The 11,924-nt window shown below is 41.5% G+C and overlaps 1 protein-coding gene across 28 annotated transcripts in view; it reads left to right on the forward strand.

Moving 5' to 3' along the window:
• The window catches only part of celf2 (cugbp, Elav-like family member 2), a 74,993-nt gene extending 63,376 nt beyond the window's left edge, over window positions 1–11,617 (forward strand). For 14 of the 28 annotated variants that reach the window (XM_030439872.1, XM_030439873.1, XM_030439879.1 and 11 more), the window contains 3 exons: window positions 999–1,178; window positions 3,139–3,282; window positions 8,910–9,140. In XM_030439872.1, the coding sequence (XP_030295732.1) occupies window positions 999–1,178; window positions 3,139–3,282; window positions 8,910–9,037 (452 nt within the window). In that variant the 3' untranslated portion in view covers window positions 9,038–9,140. Of the gene's footprint in view, window positions 1–980; window positions 1,179–3,138; window positions 3,283–8,909; window positions 9,141–11,316 lie in introns of those variants that run through there. The other 14 variants (XM_030439868.1, XM_030439871.1, XM_030439870.1 and 11 more) reach the window with 2 other exon arrangements.
• Window positions 11,618–11,924: the final 307 nt, after the last annotated feature.

The raw sequence follows: 11,924 nt of genomic DNA on the forward strand, positions 1-11,924 counted from the left end.
TAGCATGTCGCTAACAGTAAGCTAAAAAGCATCGCCTTATTGCAAGCTAATGAAGCAGTGCTGTTTTTATTTGATGACTTGATTGTGATAACGAAGGGTTGCTACGGTACTGCAAGACAAATAAACACAGCAGAAGACGTCTGTTTGATTCCATCTACGACTCCTGAGGGTTGTGACGAGTCGTACCGGTTCATAAGGGGAGATTTCAACCTCTACCTGTTGTGACTCTGTCCAAGAAATGAGTGGTAAGAGTAGAAATAGAAGCCAGAGTCAAGAAAATCAGAACAGTATAACCCGTACGTCCAAAAAACAGTCGTCAAAGATCACTTTGGGAAAAAGACTCTCTGGTTCTTGCCAGGAGTCAGATGAGAAGATTAAATACTTCTGTTCATAAAGTCTGAACATAGAGCCAAGATTCGATTAGCTTAGCTTAGCATAGAGCCGCAAAACAGGAAGTAATAAGACATTTTTTAATTATGCTGCTTCTTCATCATAGTCGGTCCTCTACGCCTTCAAACGGAGGAGAGGAATCTCTAACTTCAATACACCAGAGTCCTCTAACAGCCTGTCAGTGTGTTTTCACATGTTTTTCACCCGGTGTTTTGTCGTCTGTGTGTGTTTCTGTGTTGCGTGCATGCGTCGCTGCGTGCTTCTGACCTGGAGTACACCTGTGTGCAGCTCTGGCTGTCATCAGCTACACTCATACTGTACTTAACTGTGTTTAAACTAATACTGTGTGTGTGTGTCTGTGTGTGTGTGTGTGTCCTGGTCTCTGTTCGCTGTCGTGTTTCGTACACAGTATCGATGTGTCTTCTGTGTGTAACGTACAGTTCAGTCTATGTGTGTGTGTAAGTGTGTGTGACGTCAGGTAACTGTGTGTGTGTATGTGTGTGTGTATGTGTGGTAAAAACACAACCTTCAGTGGGAGCGCTAATGAGTAAGTGCACTCTTCTTTCTTTATTGTTGGGTTTTATGTAAAGTTGCTCAAATGCTCTCAGGTATGGCGGCTCTAAACGGAGGCCTGGGCGGCGCCGGGCTTACCAACGGGACGGCGGGCACCATGGACGCGCTGACGCAGGCTTACTCAGGGATCCAGCAGTACGCCGCCGCAGCGCTGCCCACCCTCTACAGCCAGTCCCTGCTGCAGCAGCAAGGGGCCGCCGGCAGCCAGAAAGAGGGTCAGTAGCCTCAGGCCGGGTCTGTGCACATCACTGCTGCACGACGGGGGTCGCGTTTCACGAGTGTGTACAGCAGAAACATGTGGTTTCCTCCGGGATTTACTTTGTAGAGCGGCAAACAGACGACAGGAGACATTTAAAGGTCCCGTATTGTAGAAAGTGAGATGTCTTTTGTGATTATAAAGAAGCTCTGGGTGTTGAATTAATCATGTGAAAGTAGTAAAGCTCTGTCAGGACTTCCGTGACTTTGTGATGTCACAACGATAAAGTCAGCCACGCCCCCAGAATGGCCGTGGCATTTTAAAAACACCAGTAGAGCTGATGTGGAAACAAAGTGGGCGTGGCTTTCTCAGGCTTGAGAGAGCTGACCAATCAGGGCAGACTGGGCTTTTGTTTCGGGGGGGGGGGGCTCTTAAAGAGACAGGCGCTCAGATAGAGGGTGAATAGAGGTGCTGCAGCAAAAGTTTTATAAATATTACAGCATGTAAACATTTTCTCTTGGATTGTATGGGACCTTTAAACTCAGATACAAACAAGGAGTCTCAACATAAAGCAAAAAAATAATCTTAAGTGCTGCAACATGAAGTTAAAATGTCAGGAAGGAATTCATAAAAATAGTGATTTCTTCTACAATTAATATGTAAACAAACACTTTTTTCAAATTAAAGCAGGACCTGAATTCTCACCTCAGTTTTTTCTCTTGTAGCCTAATGCACCAAGAAAGTGTTTCCTGCTGCTCAAACACACATTTTATGGGAAAATAATGTGTTTTTCTGACAAGAATAGCTGTTGAGGAAAAAAAACAAAACAAGAAATAAGCTGGTAATTAAGTAGAAAAGACAAAGCTGAACTACGGGGTGCTTTTGTTGGAAGTGGGGAGAGATATTTGTATTGTTGATTTCTTTTAATCCATGATTGGCCTATTCTACTAAATATTCAGAATATACAGCTACACTATCTTATATTAATTCCTAAGAATAATGAACTCTACTTATCTGAGATCTGAATTTAGTATTAAATCAGTGAAACATCAGCTTTAAAACACCCAGAGGTTGAACTCCTGGATGAATAACTGCACCAAAAAACATTTTTATTCCCATTTTTCACTTCTCCAGTACTTTCTGTTTTATTTTGAAGAACCCTGGTGTTACTTTAGTCACACAAAATGTGTGTTTTAATCCAACCTTCTCTATGAATATCATCAATATTTCTGTTTGTGGCTGTACAGTTCATTTTATCCCATTGTGAAGACGACAGAATGTGGAATTGATCAGCCGACGTATCAGCGCTGTCGCAAAGTGCCACCTTCACACACAACCTGATGTTTCAAGTTCAATTGTTCCCAAAAGCTTTCAGCGACACCGTTGAATACAAACCAGATGATGAAATGTCGAGTAAAAGAGACACAGAGCCACATACTGTTTGTTTGTCCGCGACTCATCTCTGCTTCCAACAAAGATCCATTTGTAAAGAAGCTTTTTTCCTTCTTTCTCTGACAGCCCATCCAGGAGTTCAGAACCCTCCAGGGGAGACAAAGATATGACAAATACCAGGCTCCCTCACGACTTCATTTAGCAGCGGAGAGCGCATTTAATGAATCTGAGGGATCTGACCTATGTGTGGTAGGACGGGGGGGCGACCTACGACCCCTCTTACGAGAGACGCCACGCAGCTGAAAGAATGAATCCAATGAAAGAGAACGGGGAACCACTCTTGTTATTCCAGAGCTGGAATACAATTATTAAATGAAACCCCAAAAGCTTTTCATCTTTGTTTAATGCTCAGTACAATTGCAGAATGTCGTTTAAAAGCAATAACAGAACTCAGGGTTGTGCGATGCGCGCTGCATTGACGACAGCGCGGCGTGCGAGTCGCCACAATGCAGCACTCCTCTCCTGCAGCTCTGCTTAATGAAAAACCACTCTGACCTTATACCTGCTCTGCGTCTCGTCCCCGCCAGGTCCCGAAGGTGCCAACCTGTTCATCTACCACCTGCCCCAGGAGTTTGGAGACCAGGACATACTCCAGATGTTCATGCCTTTCGGAAACGTGGTCTCTGCCAAAGTCTTCATCGACAAACAGACAAACCTTAGCAAGTGCTTCGGTACGGCGGCAGCACAGGCGACACTGTGTCCAAACACTGAAACGTCTGCTGTTATCTGTTCTTTTCTTTCTTTGCTCGCTGTGTCCCAGTTCAGGGGCTTAGTACTCTGAAGGATAGAGCTCCACAATGTCGGGTCTTTCAGATGAAGGCCAGGGTGAACTGAATGCCATATTCGTGTCACAGGGAAATTCTTGTAATACCTAGTTTCTCACTCATAAATATCATTTACCTCAGCACTGCACACACACTCTGAAAAATAGAATGTAATTCGCAAGAAACTAGTCATATGATATGAATTAAGTCAGGCCTACATTAAACCCAAAAATGTTTACCTCTTTGAACTTGTCCTCAGATAGTTGTCGAGAAAACATGTCAAGGATGTTGAAAGCTCCTGTGGGGTTTACTTCTGACCTACATCTTTAAGTGAACATCCTTAATAATAAAATACACTTACGCCTCAAATACAGCAGCCTGGTCAGCCTGAAAAGTCCAAGTCCTGGGGTGGTTGGGGATGTTTGATGGGTCATACAGTGGAGACCAGGATTTGTTTTATGCGTTGACCAAGAGTCAAGATTGATTTGTTTTTAGTTATGTTACTTAAGTAAGTTAACGTACGTCCTCGTACATCATTTACGTTACGTAAGTTACAAGATTGAATGCAGTTAAGTTAACCCAAAGTGTGATCTTTTCCTAAATCTAACCAAGTAGTTTTGGTGCGTAAACCCAACCAAGTAGTTTTGGAGCCTAAACCTAAACGGGTAGATTTGGAGCCTTAACCTAATCAAGTACTTTTGTTGCTTGAACCTAACCGAGTAGTTTTGGTGCGTAAACCTGACTCTGTAGTTTTTTAGCCTTAACCTAACCAGGTAGTTTTGGAGCCTTAACCTAACTAGGTAATTGTGGAACCTTAACCTAACCAAGTAGTTTTGGAGCCTTAACCTAACAAGGTAGTTTTTTAGCCTTAACCTAACCAGGTAGTTTTGGAGCCTTAACCTAACTAGGTAATTGTGGAACCTTAACCTAACGAAGTAGTTTTGGAGCCTTAACCTAACCAAGTAGTTTTGTTGCTTGAACCTAACCGAGTAGTTTTGGTGCATAAACCCAACCAAGTAGTTTTTGTGCCTAAACCTAAACGGGTAGTTTTGGAGCCTAAACTCAACCAAGTAGATTTGGTGCGTAAACCTAACAAGTAGTTTTTGAGCCTTAAACCAACCAAGTAGTTTTTGAGCCTTAACCTAACCACGTAGTTTTGTTTGGGAAACACAACCAGGTTGTTTTGGAGCCTTTACCTAACCAGGTAGTTTTGAAACCTTAACCTAACCAGGTAATTTTGGAGCCTTAACCTAACCGAGTAGTTTTGGAGCCTTAACCTAACCAGGTAGTTTTGGAGCCTTAACCTAACCGAGCAGTTTTTGAGCCTTAACCTAACCACGTAGTTTTGTTTAGGAAACACAACCAGGTTGTTTTGGAGCCTTTACCTAACCAGGTAGTTTTGAAACCTTAACCTAACCAGGTAATTTTGGAGCCTTAACCTAACCGAGTAGTTTTGGAGCCTTAACCTAACCAGGTAGTTTTGGAGCCTTAACCTAACCGAGTAGTTTTGGAGCCTTAACCTAACCGAGTAGTTTTGGAGCCTTAACCTAACCAAGTAGTTTTGGAGCCTTAACCTAACCAGGTAGTTTTGGAGCCGTAACCTAACCAGGTAGTTTTGGAGCCTTAACCTAACCAAGTAGTTTTGGAGCCTTAACCTAACAAGGTAGTTTTGGGGCCTTAACCTAACCAAGTAGTTTTGGAGCCTTAACCTAACTGGGTAGTTTTGGAGCCTTAACCTAACCGAGTAGTTTTGGTGCATAACCCAACCAAGTAGTTTTGGTGCCTAAACCTAAACGGGTAGTTTTGGAGCCTAAACTCAACCAAGTAGATTTGGTGCGTAAACCTAACAAGTAGTTTTGGAGCCTTAAACCAACCAAGTAGTTTTGGAGCCTTAACCTAACCAAGTAGTTTTGGAGCCATAACCTAACCAAGTAGTTTTGGAGCCATAACCTAACCGAGTAGTTTTGGAGCCTTAACCTAACCGGGTAGTTTTGGAGCCTTAACCTAACCAGGTAGTTTTGGAGCCTTAACCTAACCAAGTAGTTTTGGAGCCATAACCTAACCATGTAGTTTTGGAGCCATAACCTAACCGAGTAGTTTTGGAGCCTTAACCTAACCGGGTAGTTTTGGAGCCTTAACCTAACCAGGTAATTTTGGAGCCTTAACCTAACCGAGTAGTTTTGGAGCCTTAACCTAACCAGGTAGTTTTGGAGCCTTAACCTAACCGAGTAGTTTTGGAGCCTTAACCTAACCGAGTAGTTTTGGAGCCTTAACCTAACAAGGTAGTTTTGGAGCCTTAACCTAACCGAGTAGTTTTGGAGCCTTAACCTAACCGAGTAGTTTTGGAGCCTTAACCTAACCGAGTAGTTTTGGAGCCTTAACCTAACCAAGTAGTTTTGGAGCCTTAACCTAACCAAGTAGTTTTGGAGCCTTAACCTAACCGAGTAGTTTTGGAGCCTTAACCTAACCGAGTAGTTTTGGAGCCTTAACCTAACCGAGTAGTTTTGGAGCCTTAACCTAACAAGGTAGTTTTGGAGCCTTAACCTAACAAGGTAGTTTTGGAGCCTTAACCTAACCGAGTAGTTTTGGAGCCTTAACCTAACCGAGTAGTTTTGGAGCCTTAACCTAACCGAGTAGTTTTGGAGCCTTAACCTAACCAAGTAGTTTTGGAGCCTTAACCTAACAAGGTAGTTTTGGAGCCTTAACCTAACTGGGTAGTTTTGGAGCCTTAACCTAACCGAGTAGTTTTGGTGCATAACCCAACCAAGTAGTTTTGGTGCCTAAACCTAAACAGGTAGTTTTGGAGCCTAAACTCAACCAAGTAGATTTGGTGCGTAAACCTAACAAGTAGTTTTGGAGCCTTAAACCAACCAAGTAGTTTTGGAGCCTTAACCTAACCAAGTAGTTTTGGAGCCATAACCTAACCAAGTAGTTTTGGAGCCATAACCTAACCGAGTAGTTTTGGAGCCTTAACCTAACCGGGTAGTTTTGGAGCCTTAACCTAACAAGGTAGTTTTGGAGCCTTAACCTAACTGGGTAGTTTTGGAGCCTTAACCTAACCGAGTAGTTTTGGTGCATAACCCAACCAAGTAGTTTTGGTGCCTAAACCTAAACGGGTAGTTTTGGAGCCTAAACTCAACCAAGTAGATTTGGTGCGTAAACCTAACAAGTAGTTTTGGAGCCTTAAACCAACCAAGTAGTTTTGGAGCCATAACCTAACCAAGTAGTTTTGGAGCCATAACCTAACCAAGTAGTTTTGGAGCCTTAACCTAACCAAGTAGTTTTGGAGCCTTAACCTAACCGGGTAGTTTTGGAGCCTTAACCTAACCGGGTAGTTTTGGAGCCTTAACCTAACCGAGTAGTTTTGGAGCCTTAACCTAACCGAGTAGTTTTGGAGCCTTAACCTAACCGAGTAGTTTTTAGCTTTAACCTAACAAACTATCAACTGCAACTATCTGACAACTTCCATATCTATTCAAAAGTCATAATATGTAATTTTATGTAAATTGTCGTCAGCAAGCTTCATTTTAAAAGTCTAACCACACAGCACCGACACTAGACGGGTAGGTAGAGCTTGGATTTCCTGTTTGAAGCTTATGCCAGCTAGTTGGATGACATTGAGGGCTGCAAAGGACACACCACTTGTGTCCTCCAAATCCAGGCAAAAGAGGCTGCATTTATTGTTAAAATTGGCTGTACTTAAAGAGATCCAGCCCTGAACTGGGACAGCAAGTGATTTTCCTTTCCACCTGGTATTCTTCTGTCTGATAGGAGTGTAGAAAAATAGAGCAAAAAAAGGCTTCAAATCCAAGACGAAAAGCATTAAGGTGTACTGCAGATTTTCATTTGCATAGTATTTGTCCGTGTCGACAACAAAAACCTAAATATAATGCGTCTCCATCCCCTTGTGTAGCAACTAAGGGAAACAAGAATAAATCAAGCGTGGATCCAGGAGGAAAGCGCGCACAAGCAGACAGCAGCGATACTTGTCAGAAAATGGATTGTGAGGATGGATGGCGAGACGAGCGAGACGAGGAGTTTACTGTCAGTTTTAGAGGTTGCAGATATTGCGAGAGGAAGTGAAGTGTGCACGGAGATGACAGAAAAAAACAAAACACAATAAAAACCTTGCTGTCTGCTGCAAAAACTATATTTTAAACATTTTGACCAGCGGTGGCGTTTGTCAAGCTGTTGGTCAAAATGTTGATACAGTATTTCTGGAGCAGAAACTGTGGCTTTAATGTGTTTTTGTTACCATCTCAGGATAATTTTGCAGACTTATGATGCTTCACATTAGAAGTATCACTGCAGCCCCTCTATTTGTTTTTACTATAGCGTTTGTTCTTTCATCATTTTGTCGATGCAACAACCAAGTTCCCCTCCAGGAGTCATTAAAGTTTAATCTTCTCTTATTGTGTACCAGGGGTGTATTTTAATGTAGATGTAAATGCAATCTAGAAAAAAAATCAGATCTGGAGACGCGGAAACAACGGCGAGGGGGCCTGGTGTCGTATGTTAACATCAGTTTATTATTACACTTTAATTTTCAGACAGTAAACTCGCTGTGAAGAAGAAACAAAGAGGAGCTTGTTGGTCTCAGCCTGTAATTTATATTGTGAGTCGGATTTGAAGGAAAATATTCAGCCTTGTTTTGTGGCACAGAAGAGGAAACAATTAGGATTAAACCAGCAAATATGCTAATTAAACATTTGTTTACCAAGCAGAATTTATTACAGAGCATTAGCACACAAATGCTAGTAAAGACAGCCTAGCTTTGCTGATTAGCTGACATCCGCTAGCTATATTATCTTAACAAAGATAACAAATTAGAAACTTTTACCATCCTGCTCTCTCGCTACTTGATATTTTTGGTTTCTACTCGGATATCTTAGTTAAATACCAGAAAACACTAGAACTGAACCAGCTAACTAGCTCAGTCTGCTGAAAGGATAACATGCTAGCTAGCTAGCTGCAGCAGTCATCGCAGCTTACTTTCAGTCATACAGCTATAAAATTATACCAATATTTATTGATTTAAAGTGTTAAAATACTCCCTGGTACAAATGTGTCTCACTCGGTACGTTTGCTAATGTAGTTAGCTAGCATAGCAAACATGTTAAACAATGATTTCATGTTTTAAATGTCCAGTGCACAAGATTTAGAAAAAATTTGGGACAGAAATTGAATATAATATTGATAATTATGTTTTCATTTGTGTATAATCACCCAGCAATCATTAGGCTTCTTTAAAATTATCTGTTTTTATCGAAAGGATTGTGTCCTCCGCCATCTTGCATCGCCATGTTTCTACAGTAGCCTGTAATGGACATATATAATCTCTGGAGAGGGTGTCCCACATATTTTGGCATCTAGTTGATTGCAATCTGCAACCACACCGCTTTATCCAACTAAATCCTACACACTGGACCTTTAAAATGTTTCAAGTTCAATGCCAAGTTGGAAAAAGGACCATTTGTCACATCTATCTTTTCCCCTTTTTGTTCACCAACTTTTCTCTCCGGTGTCTCCCACAGGCTTCGTCAGCTACGACAATCCCGTGTCGGCACAGGCAGCCATCCAGGCCATGAACGGCTTCCAGATCGGCATGAAGCGGCTGAAGGTGCAGCTGAAGCGCTCCAAGAACGACAGCAAACCGTACTGATCTTAGCACTAGGGTCTATCTGCTCCCCATGTTAGCACTGCTAGGGTAAGTCCCCCCCCCCCCCACAGAACAACTAAAGAAAAATGAAAATGAAAAAAAAAAACAACAGCAAACCGAGCCACGACCTCTACACAGGGACTGGGGTGGGCGGGGGGGTTAATGGGAGGGAAGGGAGGGATGTGGGAGGGAGGGGGAGACGACCTACAACAACCACCCCGAGGGAGACACACACGCCTTGTTTTAATTTTTTTTTTTCTTGTTATCTTGCTTTTTTTTGGAAGATTTTTATGTTAGCTTTCAAGTATTATTATTTATTACAATTAATTTTTTTCTTTGACACACATGAACGCTTCCATTACCGCCATTACTTTGTGCAATTGTTTTTTTTTTTTTTAACAATGGAAGGAAGTAGCTATCTTGGGTAGCTTTTTTACACACACACACACACAAAAAGTTTGTTTAAAAGTTATTTTCTTCTTTTCTCAGTGATTATTTATACATTTTTGAGGACTAGTTACAGTCAGAACCGAGGTAAAGACAAAGGAGCCATGATGATTTTTTAACTTTTATTTTTCCTCTCTCTCTCTCTCGTGAACCTGACGCCTGGCGACGGGTTCAATTTTTCTTCTTTCTTTTGATTTTTATTTTCGACGCGCACGCAGATATGCACATTCGACCTTTGACCTCCGCGGTGTTGGTTGCAGGCCGCCGCTGCTTCTCCAAAACCCCTCTATGCCTGCTGGCAACCCGGGAGCAAAGGCTGCAAAAAAAACGTTAGTGGCCTCTTTACATTATAGTCAGCGGCGACGTCAGCCTGCCGTTACAGTTACAGTCCACCACCGCAAGAAGGAAGGAGAAGAAAACGAAACCACACACACTCCAGCTACGTCTTATTATTTATGTGAAAATAGAGAAAAAAAAACAGTTTTTTTATTTCTCAGAAGATGGAAAAAAAATAAATAAATTAGTAATTTTTCTGGGTCAGATCACATTGGTCTTTTTATGTGAAAGGAGATATAACAGCATGTAGAACATTTTCAAAAATAACATCCAGAATTTGATGAAGGCTATAATAATAATAATAATAATTCTAATAATGGAAAAAAAAGAGTTTATGGTTTTAAGGTGGTAACTGAAAATACTTGATGTTTGTTGAGAGATTTAAAAAAAAAAAAAGAAATGAATAATTCAAAGTACAGAAAGCCACAGGCCTGTAAATTTTATTTGTAAAAAAAGCAGTTCTATTTTTATACAACATTTTTACTGCCTCAGATGAAAAAAAAAATGGATTTTATTTATTGCCTATCGTTAAGTTATTGGACTCCTATAAAGTATACAGCTTCATTAAAAAGTAGACCCTTGTGGAGAAGTCTCGTGGAGCCGGGTTCTCCGGTTGTTTTTCATGTTTTTTCAGTGCAGAAATCACAACACGCTCCGCCGCCATCCGAAACCACAACCCCCGTTCACCTCCACCTCCGCCTCCGCCTCCACCTTCCCCGCCTCATTTTTACTCATCCTCCACATGTGCTGTTCATCCATCCATCCTTCTCTCTCTCTTTTTACCACTCTCCCTCTCTCTCCATCCGTAGTGGGACTACTTCTTCCTCACTTGTCGTAAAAAAAAAAACAACTTTTTTTTCCGCGTTTTTGTTTTAAAAAAATGTTTTTTTTTTTGTTTGAAGTGTTTGCGTTTTTTTGTTTGTTCGTAGCCCCCCTCCCCCCCACCACCGCCACCACCACAACCTCCTCCCCCTCCCCCTTTTACCCTCACCCATACAAAGATTTTAAAAAAGACTGCCCTCCTCCTCTCCACCCCCCCAAAAAAAAAATATATATGAGTATTTTTCTCCCAAATGACAAACATCCATCTGGGATCTGATGGATAAAGCTTTGGGTGCTCTCTGTTTTTTGTGTACATGTGTGTGTGTGTGTGTGTGTGTGTGTGAGAGAGAGTGTGTGTGTGTGTGTGTGTGTGTTGTTGCCTGTTAGTGTAGACCTATAACATTATACCATTAAAAAAAAAAAAAGAAAATGACAAAAATCAAAGCTAAAAAATGTGCCAATGAACTCAGTGAGTGGTGTTGCTGTTCTGCCGGTTTGCATTGTTGTTGTTGTTGTTGTTTGTTTGTTGTTGTTTGTTGTTTGTTGTTGTTGTTGTTGTTGTTGTTTCTCCTGATTTTTTGACAGACAAATTTGCTGTAGTGGTGTTGGTTGCTCTGGCTCTTCTCTGTGTGTAACTCTCTCCTCTCCCCTTCTGTTTTTTCTTTCCTCCCTTTTAGAACAACCCATCCTCCATCCGCCTGTTAGCTCATCGTTTGCCTAGCATGTCTCCGTGGCGTCCCAAACAAACAAACAAACAAACAAAACAAACAAACAAACACACGAAAAAACTTTTAAACACAAACACAAACGAAAAAAAATCCCCCTCCCTCCTCCTCCTCCTCCTCCACCGCCAAACAAACAAACAAACAAACAAAAAAAGTGTCATCGTCCTCCTCCTCCTCCCCCGTCATTGTTTTTTCTGATGTCTTTTCCGAGCTCACCTGATCATAACCTGGTCCTCCTCCTCCTCCTCCTCCACTGCCTACTGACCTTTTTGAACTTTTAGCTTTTTTGGACTTTTATGATTTTTTTCTCTTTTTGTTTTTTGTTTTTTTTTTTGCATGTGACCTCATTTTGGATCGGGGGGGGGGGGGGAGTTTCAGGGAGGGAGCGAGGCGACAAAAAGGGGAGGGGGAGGGTGAGATAAATGAAATCAATGTGAAAAAGATATATATATAAAAAGCTGCATTCATATGAAAAACAAAAAAGACTGAGATTTTTTTAACGGAAAAACAAAAATGTTCTTTTTTTTGGAGATATAAAAGAGAAAAAAAACAACCTGTGG

Source organism: Sparus aurata, chromosome 14 (genome assembly GCF_900880675.1).
Source record: "Sparus aurata chromosome 14, fSpaAur1.1, whole genome shotgun sequence".
Lineage (NCBI taxonomy): Eukaryota > Metazoa > Chordata > Actinopteri > Spariformes > Sparidae > Sparus > Sparus aurata.